General features: G+C 52.1%; 1 protein-coding gene across 2 annotated transcripts in view; it reads right to left on the bottom strand.

The window, feature by feature from the left end:
- The window catches only part of GRIP2 (glutamate receptor interacting protein 2), a 34,860-nt gene that overhangs the window by 7,270 nt on the left and 10,363 nt on the right, over positions 1 to 17,227 (bottom strand). The window contains exons 2-21 of one of the 2 annotated variants that reach the window (XM_080914905.1): positions 16,861 to 16,941; positions 16,500 to 16,635; positions 15,682 to 15,827; positions 14,971 to 15,057; positions 14,235 to 14,310; positions 13,323 to 13,468; positions 12,533 to 12,680; positions 12,279 to 12,448; positions 11,675 to 11,797; positions 11,208 to 11,351; positions 9,200 to 9,386; positions 8,720 to 8,865; positions 8,039 to 8,119; positions 7,680 to 7,746; positions 7,444 to 7,589; positions 6,313 to 6,457; positions 4,597 to 4,736; positions 3,930 to 4,109; positions 3,070 to 3,241; positions 1,933 to 2,038 (exon numbers count right to left, since the gene is read on the bottom strand). In XM_080914905.1, coding sequence (XP_080771031.1) covers positions 1,933 to 2,038; positions 3,070 to 3,241; positions 3,930 to 4,109; positions 4,597 to 4,736; positions 6,313 to 6,457; positions 7,444 to 7,589; positions 7,680 to 7,746; positions 8,039 to 8,119; positions 8,720 to 8,865; positions 9,200 to 9,386; positions 11,208 to 11,351; positions 11,675 to 11,797; positions 12,279 to 12,448; positions 12,533 to 12,680; positions 13,323 to 13,468; positions 14,235 to 14,310; positions 14,971 to 15,057; positions 15,682 to 15,827; positions 16,500 to 16,635; positions 16,861 to 16,941 — 2,627 coding nt within the window. Of the gene's footprint in view, positions 1 to 1,932; positions 2,039 to 2,179; positions 2,313 to 3,069; positions 3,242 to 3,929; positions 4,110 to 4,596; positions 4,737 to 6,312; positions 6,458 to 7,443; positions 7,590 to 7,679; positions 7,747 to 8,038; positions 8,120 to 8,719; positions 8,866 to 9,199; positions 9,387 to 11,207; positions 11,352 to 11,674; positions 11,798 to 12,278; positions 12,449 to 12,532; positions 12,681 to 13,322; positions 13,469 to 14,234; positions 14,311 to 14,970; positions 15,058 to 15,681; positions 15,828 to 16,499; positions 16,636 to 16,860; positions 16,942 to 17,227 lie in introns of those variants that run through there. The other variant, XM_080914906.1, reaches the window with a different exon arrangement.

Here is a 17,227-nt window from a genome sequence, read left to right as displayed (position 1 = left end):
CCTGTACTGGCTACAAGCTCGAGTCATGTGGAAAGACGCTGCTTTGGCTGAGAAAATGTCCCCATCAGACGGGACTCTGGGCAAGCCTACAGGCATTTTCCTGTTTGATGATGGATGTGAGATAGTCCCAGCTCACCATGGAAGGAGCCACCCTTGGGTAAATGGTCCTGGGCTGTGTAAAAAATGAACTAGGCAAGACATGAGGAAAAAGCAGAGCTCCTCCACAGCCTCGCCATCAGCTCCTGCCTCCTGGTTCCTGCCCTGACTCCTGCCCTGACTCCTCTGGACAATGTACTATATGGTGCATAAGAGTCAGATGAAAGAAAGCCCCATCCTCAAGTTGCTTTTGATCATGGTGGCACATCACAGCAATAGAAACCTTGACCAGCACAACTCCAATCTTCATTTTTGTAGATTTCAAGGGTTTAAATCAACATAACAGTAAAAAACATTAAAATACTAGATACCAAGTAGACAAGAGTCAATCAAATCCAGTCAAATGAGCACTTACAGGTCAATTCGTAACTTTGAAAATGTATGACTAAAGAAGAGTGGAGATTAAATAGCAAAGAAACCAGGACCAGGCATCTTTACTTTATACACACATACACATAGATACACATACACAGAAAAGTAGATAGATAGATAGATGCTAGATAGATAGATAGATAGATAGATAGATAGATAGACAGATAGGTAGATGATAGATAGATAGATAGATAGGTAGATAGATAGATGGATAGAAGTCTAAGAAAATGAAAATGAATGTTAAAATGAGCAAGACAAAACAATTGGGAGAGATGGAAAAATTAAAACAGTTTTTTGTTTGTTTGTTTGTTTTTTTAGCCTGGTAACTGACAAGGCAGATGAAAGGTGACAAGCCCCAATCAACAATTGTAGAATAAAATGGCGTGGGGATAGGGGTGGGAATGGTGGGGTACTACAGATGAAGCAGAGCTTTCAATTGCTCCCCAAAACTGAACTCAGAATGGCCTTGTCAATCCCCCTGTCCCATACATGAGTAATGGGACCTCATCCCTCATCACCGAAGTCACGTGTGCACATTCACAGAAACACCAGGATGGCCTCAGGGTGCCTCCATGCACACACTCAGACATTCTTAAGATACTCTGCTTGCGTGTGCATGTCTTTCACACCTGTCTGTGTGTAAAGACCTCATTAGACCCAGGGAGCCGGGTGAGAACAAATACACTGTAATCATTAGTGCTATTTAAGTTAACCTGTCAGGGTTCAGAAACAGCCGAGAGAGAAACTTCTGGACATGTGCATTAAAGTGGGTTAAGTGAGGCGGGAAGACACACTATGAGTGTGAGTGGCACCAACCCACGGGCTGGGGATCTGGACTGAGTCAGAGGAAAGCACAGCATCTTGGTCCCTGCTTCCTCACTGCAGGCGCAACGACCACAAGCCCAGCTCCCGCTGCCGTGGCTTCCCAGCCACAGCAGACCTCATCCTGGAATTGTGGGCCAAAATCAGTTCTTTCCCCCTTTTCATTTCCCATGTGTGTATATGTGGTATGCATATTTGCATGGGGATGTGTGTGCATGTATGGGGGTGCACAGTATGTATGTCTGAGTGCATGTGGAGCCCAAGGTTGCTGTCCAGACTTAACTGACAGCGTTTTCATCTTGTTTATTGAAGCAGGGTCTCTCTCTCTCTCAATGAGGTGCCATGCTTACCCTGGTTTCTTGGGATCCAAGTAAGTGCTCTAACCAGTGTGTGTGTCACCTCCAGTCCCAACCCTTCTTTTTTAAAGTGGCTTTTGTCAGGTAATTTGTCACAGCAACAAGGCATATAGGCACTACACATCTCCAGGTAACACATGAGCATGAACCCATTGATGTATAGCCTTTCCCAGCCCTCCAGTGTGTCTATATTGCCCCTACGGGCCCCTTGGCCAAGTGAGAGTACCTCCAGCTCCCTTAGCAGTTCAGACTGACCACAGGACTCCAGGTCTTCAAGGGCCTCTCCAAGCACTCTCCAGAAGCCCTCCTCTCGGGCGGTGCCAGGGGCTGGGCTGCAACAGGAACCACAGCGTCAACTCCTGGCAGGTGGGAGGGTGGGTGGGCTGGGCCTGAGGAGTCTTCGTTGCCCAGGGCCCAGTGCTCCAGAGGCCATAGGACAGGCAGGCAGGCAGGCAGGTGTCCTCTGTGGCAGTGCTGGGGCCCCAGGGCAGTGGTTGGTGACACAGAATGGGGTGGGGAAGACGCAGTTAGGGGCAACCAAGACTGTTGGTGGCCAATTAGAACAGGGGCAGATGAGGCGGGGTGGAGAGCGGTGACACAGGACGCCTGGGAAGAAAGACAGACGGACAGATAGAAGACAGAGACAGACAGAAAGATCCATGGGCTAACCCCAGAAGACAGTTCCTGGCTCCACCCAGACACATGGCACCATGGGACAGCGACAGGACAGAGCTAGAACCAGCCAGGACACAGATGGATGGAGAAGATAGGACATTTGTGCTTGGGAGGGGTGGGCAACACGCATCCTGCCAGCCCACACTATGTGGCCCATCAGCAGCCAACACCACGTTTGCAGGACGCACTGCGATCTCTGTGTCCTTCTGCCAGCTCTCTGAACCCTTAGCCACACTGTGATCTACACTCTTCACTTCTCAAAGGCCTAGCTCTGCTTTTAAGGAGAGCAGTGCACACAGAGTAAAGAGGTAGGTCCAGGGCCGAGGAGCTGCAGGTGATTCTGGCTGCTGTATGAGTCCAGCTACAAACATGCAACATGCATAACCCTGGGCTGGTAGCTGTGAACTGAGAGTTGTGCTTCGTGTAACCTGGTCTGAGGAGGGGTCTGGTGTTGTATTCCTGAAGACAGCTATTCACAGAGCCAGGGGGAACAAGCCAGGTTGCTGCCTAACTAGAACACATCTGCTGCTGTCTTTCTACAGTGCATCCTTTCTACCCAAGCTCAGCCCAGATCCGTTCCTCAGGCCAGGAACGCTCTTCTGTCCTCCTAACTTGCCAGTCCTAGTGTTGCTACCTTCTGGCTACCCCTCCCACCCCCATCAGCCCCACAAATGTTCCCACCACAGACCTCATCGGTGGCTCCCAGTCCCCCTCTTCCTCCTCTGGGAGGCTTTCGTCTGTGGGGCCTGGCGTGTAGCTTGTCCTCCGGGGCTCAAGGGGTGGGGGGCTACTCTTCAGTCTGCTGGGACGCCACTCCTGGGGAGTCACACTCCGGACTGCCACCTGTGGAGTGTAGGAGCCTGGCGGGTGGAGAGAGGGTGTGGGACTCCTCTCTGACCTTGTTTTGCCCTCCCACATTCCCAGCAGTTGGTTGCTAGTGGGCTTATCTGTGCTTTTCTCGGACCAAAGTGACCACTGAGAGATCCAAGAGTCTCTATTACCCTAGCCAGCCCTAGAAACATCCATCAGTCAACAGAGAGGTTCCAGGACCACGGTCAGTTCCTCTTTGGAAGGGAGTTTCTGATTGGACCCAGACCTACCTCAGGAGTCCCAGGATGAGCCGGGAGATGCTTGCTGCCTGGAGCTTGGGATAAGGACACACATGGGATGCCAAAAGCTCTAACTGTGAACTGGAGTGGGTGCACCAAGAACCCATGGAGGCTTCTGAGCTAATTCCCTGCACCTCAACCACAAGCCAGAGGGCCTTAGTTGCATGGGTAAGGAGGTCATTGTCTGCCTTCTTATCTTTGTCTGGGCGCAACCAACACAAATTAAGACCCATTGTGTGCTAGGCATGGGGATAAGGAGAGAGAAAGCAGGAGTCAAAGCAGCTCTGTCCCCAGCTCATGAAAGGAAAGACAGGGTGAAGGATGGGGTGTCAGGAAGCCCCTGGGAACCTTCTCAGAAGGAATAGGCTAATAGGTCCCAGGAAGAGCAGGCAGCAGCATCACCTTCACAAAAACTTGTCCAAGACCCTCACTTTGTTACCTGAGCCCCCAAAGCCACCCTCTGTGGCAGAGCTGCCCCAGGACTCCACAGCACTGTCCACGCTGGGTACAGCAGGTGAGAAGCGGGTTGTCAGCAAACCTCCCTTGAGAGCCTCCGGGGGGTCCTCATCCACATCACTGGCCTCACTGAGGCTGCCTGACTGGTGGGGGAGAAGTGGACCTGGGAAGAGAAGGGGCATCACCTGTGACTTCAGAGACACATTTTCTGTGAGCCTCAACTTCCCCATTTCTATGAACTCCCAGGCTCTTAACAATCTGACTGTTGCCATGTGCGTGGGACATACTAGTAAGTAAACCCCACAGATGGGAAAAACTGAGGCTTGTGGGGCTCAGCGATTGGTCATATGGTGAACAGCAATGAAGCCCAGATTAAAACAAGATCCCAGGACTCAGGAAAACCATAGTCCATATAGGACACAGGAACATGCAGGACCCTGAAGAAACACAAACTGATGACGAACATGGTTTGAACCCAGAATGTACCCGACACTACCCTGTGCCACCAAAGCACAGCTCTCCTTTCTCTAAGCCTCCTCATCAGCTGATCCAGGGACCCCACCCTGTCTCCAGATTGGTGGCACACAGCCTGACCCAGGACTGCCCTTCCTCTGTAGGCTGGGAAGTCCCCAGGGAGGGGCAAGGCTCACGGTCCAGCTGCTTCTTGATCTTCAGTGTGACCGTCTCCCCTGCCACCTGCAGAAGGTGGATGGCCTCGCTCAGGGGCCGGCCCTTGAGGCTCACACTGTTGATGGCTAGTATGCGGTCCCCAACATGGATGGCACCAGTCCTGAGGAGTGGACAGAGGGCACAAATGAGACTTTAAAGATCCTGCAGAGGCCCCAGGGTACAGGCCTGGCTGGCCCCAGCTGTGCAGGAGAAAGCAGTCAGGTAAAATGGTTCTCTCCAGTATTCCCAGTGTTCCAGAGACCAGAGGAAAAAGGGTCCTAAGGTCCTGTCTCAGAGAGGTGGGGAAAAGAGGGAACAAGAGAGGGAAGAAGAGGGATGAGAAACCCAAGCCAGCCTCAAAACTTCCATGGCCATTTCTCCCCTGGACTCTAAGCTTTATACCTCTGCTGATTCAACTCAGGGTCATTCTCTTCTCCCTCATTTGTTCTGATACAGCTCTTGCTATGTAGCACAGGCCGGACTAGGGCTCACTAAAAACTAGATGCCTAGCATGGTGGCACACACCTTGAATCCCAGCACTTGGGCAGCAGAGGCAGGCAGATTGCTGTGAGTTCAAGCTCAGCCTGATCTACTTAGTGGGTGTCAGACCACCCACTCTTCGTTATATACCCAAAAAGCAAAAGGAATTTTGTAGGAAAACAGATGGAAATAATTAAGTTGAAGAAAATAAGCCAGACTCCTCAGACAAATCACTTTTCTCTCTTATGTGGAAGCTATATTTAAAATTATGTATGGGAAGGGGTTACAAAGATTAGATAAGGTAAAGATCAGATTTGAGGAATCAGGGAAACAGAAAAATAGAGGTTAATTGATGAATATTTGAGACCTGAACAGGAGTGGGGGATATTTAAGGGAAGGAAAGGGGGTCAGAAAAGGTGTGTGTATACATACACACATACATATATATATGTATATATATACACACACACACATATATATGTGTGTATATATATGAATATGCTATGATGAAACCCGTTATTTTGCATGTTAACTTTAAAGCATGCATATTGATTACATGTCATAATGCATATATATTTTTAATTTTCATTTATTCACACTTAACTTTTTGAATGTGGCTGCAAGAAAGCCGGTGTGGAGTGTAAGTCTGATTGCGCTGCAGTTTTTCTGGGCTATGTTGCCCTGCTAGGAATCGGCATGGTACACCAGGCCCCTGCATTCTCTCTAGCGTCCAGCAGAGGGTGCTACAGGAGCATCTCAGCCTAATTCGGGACCCTAGCTAGGCAGAGCTCTGAAACTCATTTCTACAGGCCACCGCCTTGCCCTGCAGGACAGAGGAACTCAAATTTCGGAGTAGGTGGCAGCCCAGCAGCCTCAGGGTCCCAGGATAAGCCTCATGTGGGGTTCAAGCAATGAGGCACTACCCCTGATATTTCTACAGAGTTTTCACAGTGATCATTGTTAAGGGCACTCTGGGAGGCAGCTGACGGTGAGCTGCCCTGCCTTGGCTGGTTCCCCTCAGCCCTCATTTTCTCTGCCCTGGCTGCTGGGCTGGACGAAAAGTCACATTAAGGATAGGGAGATAAAGTGATTGTCCTTGAGTTGTTCAATGCTGGAACATAAATTTTAAAAATCTAGATTGGGTGGTCCCAAGGCACATCTTCTGCTCTCTGGGGGTCCCCAGACTTTCTGTGTGTACCCACTGAGTCCTGATTTACCTTTCAGCCAGACCTCGCTTGGTGAGGCCAGAGATAATGATGGGGTCAAAAGGTTCCTCTGTCCCGGAGATGGTGATGCCCAGGGGCCCGCCATAGCGCTTCAGTTCCACTGTGTAGCTGACTGCGCCAGAGCCTTCCTGCTCGTCTGCAAGTGGACAGGCAGCTGGAGTGGGAGGGATGGGTTGGAGCCTAGTCCTCCCCAGTCTCAGCACTCCTGAAACACCAACCACCTCATCCAATCCTCAAACACCTGCTCAGGCCTTCCAGGGGTACAACCTGGGGACCCGGCGGGCCCTCTGAGCCTGCTGCCCAGATGCCTCGAAGGAAAGGAAAAACAAAACAAAAAACCCACAAACAAACAAAACTTACAGGAACATGGAACCAAGATTTGAAAACAGTTTTCACATGCCACCCACAGCAACTTAAGATTTACAGCAAAGAGAGGAAGTGGGAGAGGAGGGGGAAGGAGGGAAGGACAGAGGAAGGGACAGGGAGGGAGGAGGGAGAAAGGAAAGAAGAGTGAAGGCAGAAAGAGGAGAGAAAAGGAGAGGAGGAAGATCTGAAAGGAGGGGCTGGAGAGATGACTCGGGTTAAGAGCACTGGCTGCTCTTCCAGAGGACCAGGGTTCAGATCCCAGCAACCACGTGTCTGCTCACAACCATCCGTAACTCCTTCTGCAGGTCTCCCTGGGCATCTGACGTGCACACGGCACACACACTGACATACATGCAGACAAAACAGACATACACATAAAACAAAGTACTTGTTAAACATTTTTAACAAAAGCAGGAAAGAAAGAAGGACAGGAGACAAGTGGGGGGAATGAAGTTTCTCCTCCAGAGTAAGGGCCACAGACTCTGACTATGGGGTTCACACTCCATTTACAACTACACCTCTTACCACCCCCTTCTCACTGTTTCTTCCCAGCTGCCAGTTCATGTCTCTGTTGTGCCGGGGCCCCGCCCTGCATCCTGCAAGAGCGGTACCAGCCGCTCAGATATCCTGCCAACATCTCACACTCTGGGGAGCCTTGTAGTGGCTCTTGGGGGTCCTGAAGCAGGGGGATGTGGGGGGCAGGGGGATGTGGGGAGCCCCCCAGCCTTCCCCTGCAGCTGGCCACTGGGCACGCACCTGAGTTGTCCTCATCCTTCCGGATCTTCAGCTTCACCAGGTCCTCACACTGGCGCAGGATCTGCACAGCATCCTCCATGGGACAGTGGTCCAGGCGAATATTGTCAATGGCCAGCAGCTTGTCACCTGGCTCCAGGGTGCCAGTCCTGCATGAGTGGGGTGGGGATGAAGGAGCCTGGTGCAGATGAGCACTGCCCTACCCCCACGGCCACACCCCTGCCCATGTGGCACCCCACCTGTGTGCCACGCTGCCTTTCTTGATGTCTGAGATGATCAGAGGTTCCCCTCGCTTTCTGCTGGCTGCTACAGGGAAGGGAGACAGGCTGTGAATTTAATTTTCAAGGCCATGCTTAAGGTGGGGTTGGAAGAAGATACTACTGGTTCTTGGTACCATTTCTTCCTGGCTTAGGGTGTGTGTGTGTGTGTGTGTGTGTGTGTGTGTGTGTGTGTGTGTGTCTATGTGTGTGTATGTGTGTCTGTGTGTGTGCAAATCAGCTCACCTCTATGTGCATCAGTTTTCCTTCTATGAAATGGGGCTGCACCCCATTGTGGAAATGTAGTGAGATAAAGCAGGTAGAACACCGTGGGGACTTACAGCTAATGGTGATGCCCAGCTCCACGCCACGCCTTTTAGGTAGCTTCACGTGGAAGGTCCCACTGCTTGGGATGACGGACTCTGTGAACCAACAGCCACGGGTGACTCAAGACTCCAGAAGAGCTCAGAGATCAGCATCTAACACCTGCTGTGGCTTCTCTTGGGTTGGGAGGGAGGCAATCTCAGAGAGTAATGTGTCAAACCAAGCCACCCCACTGCTTCCACCTTATGGAGGAGGAAGGCTAAGACCCATAAGGCTGACGAATTGGCTCCAAATAGCTGAGTGCTGTCCTCAGAACAGAGACAGGGTAGGGGCCAGAGCTGGACACTGCTGCCCAGGGCTGGGCCTGCAGCAAAACTTGACCCATGTGGATCCAGGCATTTTCACATTCTTGTCTCTAATTCATACCACACCATACTCTGTTTTCTACTAACTGACAGCTGGGGAAACTGAGGGCAGAGGGAGGCTGTTATCCGTCCAGATGCTCTCGTATAGAACTCCCAGGATCCGATCCTGGAGTCCCTGCTGCATGCAATCATTCTAAGTCCTCCGATTCCTGATTCCTGTGTGGCACTCCATCCCCATGCAGGGGCTTAGGCTTGCACTGTGCATGGTCTGAGGGAGTACAAAGGGGGGAGGGGCAGGATCCCAGAGTGTGTGTAGCTGAATGGTCTACTCACCTGCCACATCAAACTCGATCTCCAAGACAACTTTGCGGGCCAGTGCAGCATCCCGCAACAGCTGGTTGGCTTCCTCCATGGTCCCATCCTCAGTGGCAATACCATTTATGGCTAGGACACGGTCCCCCACCTGTAGCAGACCACACCTAACCCCCAGAGCGCAGTGGAGAGAAGCTGGTGACTAGAACCTCAGGTAGGGGCAAGTCCTGGTCTCTGAACTCAGCCCTGCCCCCAGCTAAGGGTTTGACTTGGGTGGACCTGAGTCTCTCTGTTCACTGGGGATGGTGCCATTGTCCTTACATAACACAGAGTCCTCTGAGGACAGGCAGACAGGGTTTACATACTGTGTGACTCTGGGACTGATGATGGGGCCAATACTCCGATTAAGTAAGGTATATTTGTGAAGCTGTAGTTGTGACTCAGTTTCCCCACTGGACTAGAGCCCCCCATATTGTAGTCCCACAGAGGCAGTAGGCTCACCTTTCAGCGGGACTGTCAGGTTCAATAAATCGCACCAAGGGTGGGGAGGACAGGGTCTCGGTGGCAAAGATGCCTCCCTGAAGCTGGAGGCCAAAGCCACTGAGGGGGTCTCCACAGAGCACAACTTCCGTGGTCTCTGAATGAACAATCTGCCCACCGGGCCCTATTGTGCTGGAAGCCAACGACACTGTGGGACAGGAGGGTTTCATGCTCAGACAAACCCTGCTAAGGCTTTGCAGGGCTGCCCACTGAGAGTCCTCATGATGTCTGGGGGCCAGAGGAGCAGGTGAACAGGGACCCCGGGACCACCTAGGCTGAGCCTGAGTTTCGTTGTCTATACAGGGCTATTATGGTGTCTACCTTGCACCATAATACCAAGCAGTGGCTAAGAGAGATAGTCTTAGAAACTGTCATGTTGTAAGACAAGGGGTTCTGTGTGCCTGTATTATTTATTATATTATAGAACCCCTCTTATCATAAGGCATGTATTCCCAGACCCTAGGAGATGCCTGAAACCACAGACAGTACCAAAGTCTACAGACACACTAGTCATACAGCCCTATGATGAGGTTTCACCTACAAACAACCTTTGGGAAGAGAGACATTAACTGTAAAGCTTGATAGTGAGATATTATTATTATACCAGCATGTTCTCATAAAGTCACCAGAATCACTTTTGAAGCACCTTCTGTTTAGTTTTGAAACAGGGTCTCATACAAATAAGGTCTGGCCTTGATCTTTATGTGCAGCTGAGCATGACCTTGAACTTCTGACCTTCCTCCCTTTCCTTTACAGGGTTGTTGGGTGCTGGATTACAGGCAGGTACTACTTTGCTCATTTATTCAGTGCTGAGGGTAAAACTCAGGATTTCATATATGCTGAAGAAACAATCTACTGTCCGAACAACATCCTCAGCCCCATGACTATTGCTCTGAACATTGATCGGTAAAATCTGGGCAGCAGACACCAGCCAGTCTGACCAAGAGCGATGCTGGAGAAGGACTAAAAGTTGAGCAGCGCGTACGTGATAGAAACACTGGGCAAGTATGCTGCTCACATCTCAGGATGGACCAAGTGGGGCAGATGTAACCTTTCCCCACTACTCAGAGCACTGTGCAATTTAAAGCATATGTTCTATTTCCAGATTTGTCTATTTCATAGTTCCACACTGTGGCTGAATGTGGGTCACTGGACAGTAAAACTGGACTGGGTGGTGCTGTAGTCTGTGCTCTGTAGCCTGCGTTGCTTTGGTGATAGCTTTATTTTTTTTTAAGATTTGTTCTATTGTTTTTAGTTATGTGCATGTGTGTATGTCTGAGTGGGGGGGGTGTATGTGACACAGGTGTCTGCAAATGCCAGGAGAGGATGTCAGTTCCCCCTGGGATGGAGTTACAGGTGGCTGTGATCTGCCTGTCATGAGTGCTGGGAACTGATTCTTTGCAAGGGCAACAAATGCTCTCAACCCGAAGCATCATTCCAGCTCCCGGGAACAGCGTTATTTGATATGAAGTTCCCATGTAATAGTGGTCACCTGTTTAGTGTATAATTTAATGGCCTGCAGCACTGTCAGCCTCTCCCATAGGAACCTGGTTAGGAGGTGGAGGCAGAAAGACTGAATTCTAGGCCAGACTGGGCCACATAGTGAGACTTTGTCTCAAAACCAAAAAAAAAAAAAAAAAAAAAAAAAAGAATAAAGGAATCGCTGTCTCCTCACCGATTGCCCCAGAACCTGCATTTTGCCCCAGGCAATCTATCCTTAACCTATTTCTGTCCCTGTGGGTTTCCCTGGACACATCACAGAAGTGATCTTATGCAGTCCTTAGTGACAGGCACCAGACACTGAATACACTGGCTTCAGAGGATCCTCCCTGTAATGTCTGGGACATCCAGATGGCCAGGGTGAGCCTCATCTGTGTAACCCCAAGTCTCCACTTAAGGTGGCACATGACCCAAGTCTCACCCCCAGCCCCATCCTCATGGTGCTCCATGGGGATGGCTTCCAGCTTACAAGAGCTCCTGTGTTCTTTCCGTCTCTGCCTTCTCCTCCCCGCTGTTGTTCTGGGGCTCATGGGTCCTCTAGGCAGGGTGCTGGCGTTGGCACAGGGAAAGGCAGGGTTCATAGTTGGTGAGGAGAAGGGAGTCGAGGACACGGCTGGGGAGACCAGAGCACAGCCCCGTAAGCCCCAGCAGGGCTTTAGTCACTTGCACAGGGGTCAGGGAGAACCACACACTCACAAGGACACAGACAGCTATGCCTTCTCCTCTTCACTCAAGTCCCTTATTGTGTGACCTCAGACAGGTCTCCCTCTGCCCTTCTGAGCATCACTGACCAAGATTTCCACAGACCCCTAAGAACAGGCTAAGTGACATAGGGCATCCCTCTTGCTCCTGTGTGGTTTCCACCCCACGCACCGACACCACCGTCCAGGAAGGAATGTTAGGATGATGGAATTGCTGCAGCAGCAGATACATTACATCGGCTCTGGTCCTGGCCTCCAGGTGTCCAGGTGGGTGCCCTGCCGTGGCTTGGCCTTGGGCTATGGCAAGAGGGGACACAGGGGTCCCAGCGGTGCAGTTGCTCGCTCCTCTGTATCCTCACTGTGGCAGTGGGAAGAGGAAAGAGGCCAGCATGTCTGGGGTTGTCCAGGCTGACTAGTCCCCACAAGCCGAAGGTGAGATCCAAGACCTGTCCCAGCAGCAAGGCACAGAACGCCTTGCTCATGTGCACTGCTACCCACCATGTGCCAAGCTCTGTGCCCAGGCTCAAGCTGCACTGACAGCCAGGGAAGCTAGTCCCCCAGGGAACTGGTTCTGGACGTCAGAGGTTCCCCACTGAGCACTACCCACAAAAGCCCCTCTGTAAAGACTTCAGAGAGTAAATTAACAAATTCCCTTAGCAGAGAGTAAATTAACAAATCCCAGTATCCAGCTCCCACAGTCTCTACAGCCTCAGTTTCCCTGCCAAGTGTGACACACAGTCCTCCTGCCTGCTCAAGGCTTCATCCTGGAGCTCTGGTGCCTCAGAACACCTCCCCACTCCATCTCAGGTTTGGGTCTTGAGATCTGCTGTGGTGCCTACCTGCCTCTGGGGGCTTCAGGGGCCGACGACTCTGGGGTGCAGGCAAGATCTCCAATCGGACTTTCTCAGTCACACTGGCCAGGAGCTTAGTGGCCTCAACCAGTGAGCAGTGTTCTGTGCTGGTGCCATCGATGGCCAGGATGTGGTCTCCAGCATGCAGAGCGCCACTCCTGTGAGACAGGGGCACAGAGAGGCTGGTCCAGAGGACAGGGCCACAGGTAGCCTCTACCCTGCATAGGCCTGCTTCACCTCACCTGTCCACCACGCTAGCTGGCTTGATGCGGTCGATAGTGATAGCTGGCCTGTTCCGGTGGGAGCCAGTGGTGAGAGAGATCCCCAGGGCAGATCCCGGGGTCTTGGCGATTTCCACCACCAAAGGTCCTGAAGCATTGGCCACTGTGTCTGGAATGATGGGGAGGGAAAATATAGACTCGTGGAAAGTAAAGTTGCTTGCTGCCCTGCCTGGCCTAACCCTGCTGTCCTTTAGCCCTCACTGCTGAGGAAGGTATTTACAGCCACCAGCAAACCAGGCCAGGTTTGTACTTCAGGAAAACCCCTTACCTTCAAGCATCCTGGTCTCACATCAGCTCTCTCTGAGGCAGCTAGTCACTTTCTTATCCCCTGGCTTCTACCTTCACCCCTTCTGTCCTGGCTCCTTGCCATTCAGCCTACAGCCAGGCTGGCCCCTCAATCTCCTGCCCCAGGGCATTGGCACTTACAGTTTATCCTGCCTAGAGCTTCCCCAAAGGTTCACTGCTTCATTTCATGCTCTATTTAGAGCCCATACAACACCCTCTCCCCTGGCTGCTTGTGTGTGTGTGTGTGTGTGTGTGTGTGTGTGTGTGTGTGTGTGTGTGTACACATACACAGGAGCATGCTACTTCACCTGTATTGTCCCTGTGGATGCCCAGTGAAATCAGGAGATGCCTGATACTGTCAAGAGGCCCAGAGAAGCTAAAGCACTGGCCTAAGCTCACACACTCTTTACAGGACTGAGGATCCGGGACTTCTTGCCCCAGCCCTTACCCTCAGACCAGAACATACCTGGGGTGGCCACGTCGTACTCCACCTGGAAAAGGGCCTCATGGCTGCACTGCTGCAGGGTGGCTACTGCAATGGCATGGCTGGCCCCATGCAGGGGGATCCCATCTACACTCAGCAGCCTATCGCCCACCTTCAAGGAACCCTCCCTGTAGGGGAGATGAAAGCCCCGTCAGCGACACACAGAATGAGTCGGGGTGAACAGAGTATGAGGAAGATGTACCAGGCCAGCTCTGATTCCCTCTACACTTCCTCAAGGCCGCTCACACCCCAGCCCAGATAGGGTGTCCTCCTGGCCGAGGACACACAGCATCAGAGAAGGGGCAGTCTGTTCATTGGAGAGTCTCCTCCCATTGTCCCCACCCCAATTTTCCAATAGTGACTCTGGCCTAGTGACAGATGAGCTTGGGAAAGAACTCAGCAGTGCTCCAGTTTGGGCCCAACCCCTACCCTGGAATGTCGACCCTGACAGGTGCCAAAGCTATTCCAGGAGGTTCTATGAATAGCGATGCATGCAGGGCCCCAGACCAAGACCAAATTTAGATCTACAACAAGCCTGGTCCAGGCTTCTCTTGAAATGGTCAGTAGTCTCCTGGTCAGAGAACATGGTTGAGGGGTCAGGAGACTGTGGCAGGGCCTGGATATATCCTGTTCCCACACCCTGTCCTCCCGGCCCGGCTGGGCTGAGTCAGGGACTGTTGGGACATGAGAGGTTTCCACAGACAGTCCCAGACAGAGATGACCAGTCACAGAGCCCAGAGCACTTTACCCTAGGGTAAGTCAGGAGGATGCTGGGAAGATTCAAGCTGGGGTCTGTCCTAGCACATCCATCAATTCTCTGAGTGACCGGTCATTTTGTCCCCTCCTGGCCTCAATCCCCCATCTGGGAAGTGATGTAAAGATCCAGGGCCTCACCTGTCTGCTGGGCCACCAGGTCGCACGTAAGTCAGGACCAATGGGCGGGATTTGTGCAGGTCCTCATGGGCACCTCCTAAACAGAAGTCAGCAGCAAGCAGGAGTCACTTATCCACAGTTCTCTGGCAAGCAGCCCAAGCAGCCTCTCTCCCCACAGATGGGATAAAGGACAGGAAACAACACAAATCCTCTCTTGATCACATAGTGTGCCTCTCCTCCTGAGACCTCCTCTTCCTTTTTGCCCCAGTTACTAGGCAACTCAAACTTTGTCACACATCTGCCACAGTTTTCCATCTCTGCTGTGTCCTCTCGTCAGCCATGTGTGCCTTGCTGTACTCACAGCTGTCCACGTGATGCTTGACTAAATGGTCCTGTGCTCTTTAAAGGCTAAGCAAGGGCTGCTGAGATATGTCTCAGCAGGCAAAGAGCCTTGCTGCCCAGCCTCATGGCCTGAGTTTGTTACACAAAACCCACACAGGGAAACGGGAGAACTGACTCCTACAAGTTGTCCTTTGACCCCTACACACACACACACACACACACACACACACACACACCATGTCCCATATATGCATGTGCATACATGAGTACACAGAGAGACTTGAAGTTAAATCAATAAACTGAGAAAGTCCTAATCAAAATGTAGGTCACATTCACCAGTGTGATGCAGAATATACATGGATCCTCAGTGACCTCAGCCTCAGCATCTCAACCCTAAGGGAGCTGTTGCACTGACCTCTGAGGACAAAGCCAAAGCTGTTGCCTTCCTTGTAGAGGGAGACATCCACTGTCTTGGAAATGATCCTCGGGTTGTTTTCAGGAGCTGTGGGGAAACCGAGGCCTCCTTTGAGTCACTCTGCCATAGCTCTGTGCTGTTGGTAGATGTGCCCGAGGCTCACTCCAGGAGAACCAAGGGACCAGCCGCAGAGTCACAGCAACCTGCAGACCTCTCGCCCCTTTACAGGCAGAGGAGGCGGGGCACTGGGAACCTAGTCCACCACAGGGGAAAGGGCCTCATATGCTCAAGAGGTCCACGGCAAAACACAGGATACAGAGGGACTTGAGGCTAGACCAGGCTTGCTCCCAGTCACTCCAATTAAGTCTTTAGACCAACTTGGAAAATTCAGAGCTGAGAGAAATCCTAGGCAGCTGTGCTCAGTGCGGGGCAGTGGGGTCGGGGGCAATGGATCAGGAAACAAGCTATTCAGCCTGTGTCCCCAGACCCCTTCTATCTGGCTACACAAGATGAGAGATTATGAGAGGGGTCCCACCACCACCTGTTGACAACAAACTGTGTCTTCCATGCTCTACCATGTGTGGCCAGCCTCCTGACATCACCCACCCTGTCTAGGTGATCCCCAACCCCACCCCAGGCCCAGGCAGGGAGGTATCAGTGTCCCCCAATGCCTGAGGCAGTGGACAGAGTTCCCCGTCCAAGGGCACCCACCGGGCGGGGGCAGCTCATACTCCACCTCCAGCACCACGCGCTCGCCTACATTCTTCAGCAGTGTGATGATCTCGTCATGTCGGAGCCGGGTCAGATGGATCCCATTCACTGAGCGGATATAGTCACCCACATTCAGTAGATCACTCCTAAAGCGAGAGAGCCAGAGCAAGAGCTGGGTCAGTGCTGGTCTCTGGGTTACCAACATTCACATCACCCTCCTCCGGGGACCCTCAAAGAGCTGAGACTCAGAGCGGTCCCTCCTTGTCCAAGGTCACACTCAGCAAGGGGTGAGACAGCACCTGTCTAACCAAGGCTGAGTATGACATCCAGAGCTCCCCAGCCCGTCCTACTGTGCTGGCCTGGTGACAGCATCATGGTGACCATCTTGCACAAGCCCAATGGTGGCCTGCCCATTGCTTTTCTCTTGTTTTCATACCATAGTCCTCTGAAACCCTTCTGGCAAGTTCATCTGGGCACTTAGGCCAACTTCCAGCCCTTGTTGTCTAGGGGAAACTACCAGGACAATGAGTACAGAGCACTACCTTATTTGGAAGCCCTGGATGGCTTCCTGGAGGCAATGGCTTCTGTGTTGCATGTAGAGGGTTGAATAGGAGTCTGCTAGGAAGGTACCCTGGGGGCAAAGGGACAAGGAAGGGTACAGGGCCTTGCCTGGGTGGGGTGTTGTGGCCTCAGGGGAAGAGAATGAAAGAGGTTGGGCCTTGAATCAGCATTTGTTAGAGGCCTCCCTATGGGAGATGTCAAACTCCCTCACTAGTCTGTCCCCTACCAATGCCCATCTACTACCGCACACCTCTTACCTGGCTGCCAGGCCCCCAGGTCTCAGGTTGGAGACTCTGGGCTTCCCGTCCTTGTCAGTTCCTCCTGAGATAGTCAGGCCCAGAGTGCTGCCCTCACGCTTGATCAGCTCCACCATGGTGATGCCCCGGAACTCCTCTGTGGGCAGACAGGAGGATGAGCAGGTAAGTGTCCATTCCGGGGCCAAGACTGGGAAGGGTAGGGCAGGGAGGTTGGCACCATGCCACTTTATGCCGGGTGACATCACCCTCCACCAGGAGTGACCACACTGAGGGCACAAGGACAGTCAATGGCAGTGCCTATACTTCATGACTCACTGGAACTCTTAAGGACGAGCTCAAGGCAAAGTACAGCCCACCATACCTGGAATGCTCTGGCGGCGGCACACCAGGGCCCCATCAGTCCCCGAGGTGTCCTTCCCCCCTTTTGAGTAAGGCCCATCATCTGTGGGAGAAAGGTAGAAATTGGAATCAGAAACTGGCCCAGGTCCCACTTTCACCTCCGTTCCACTGGGGGAGCCCTCCTACCTCATGCTGTGCAACAGTTACACTTGCTATCCCGCAACGGTGTCCCAGGGCTCTCTTCAGGCTAAAAGAAGGCTTGGAAAAGGATCCCTATGTAAGGGAGCTTCTCAGCTAATCTAAGGCCGAGCGTCTGACATGCCCATGTCATGGTCCATATTGTTTTTATGAGTAATATTACCTGTGATGGTTTGTATATGTTCAGCCCA

The sequence above is a fragment of the Micromys minutus genome (assembly GCF_963924665.1).
Source record: "Micromys minutus genome assembly, chromosome: 3".
NCBI lineage: Eukaryota > Metazoa > Chordata > Mammalia > Rodentia > Muridae > Micromys > Micromys minutus.
This window is presented reverse-complemented; position numbering and strand designations above follow the sequence as displayed.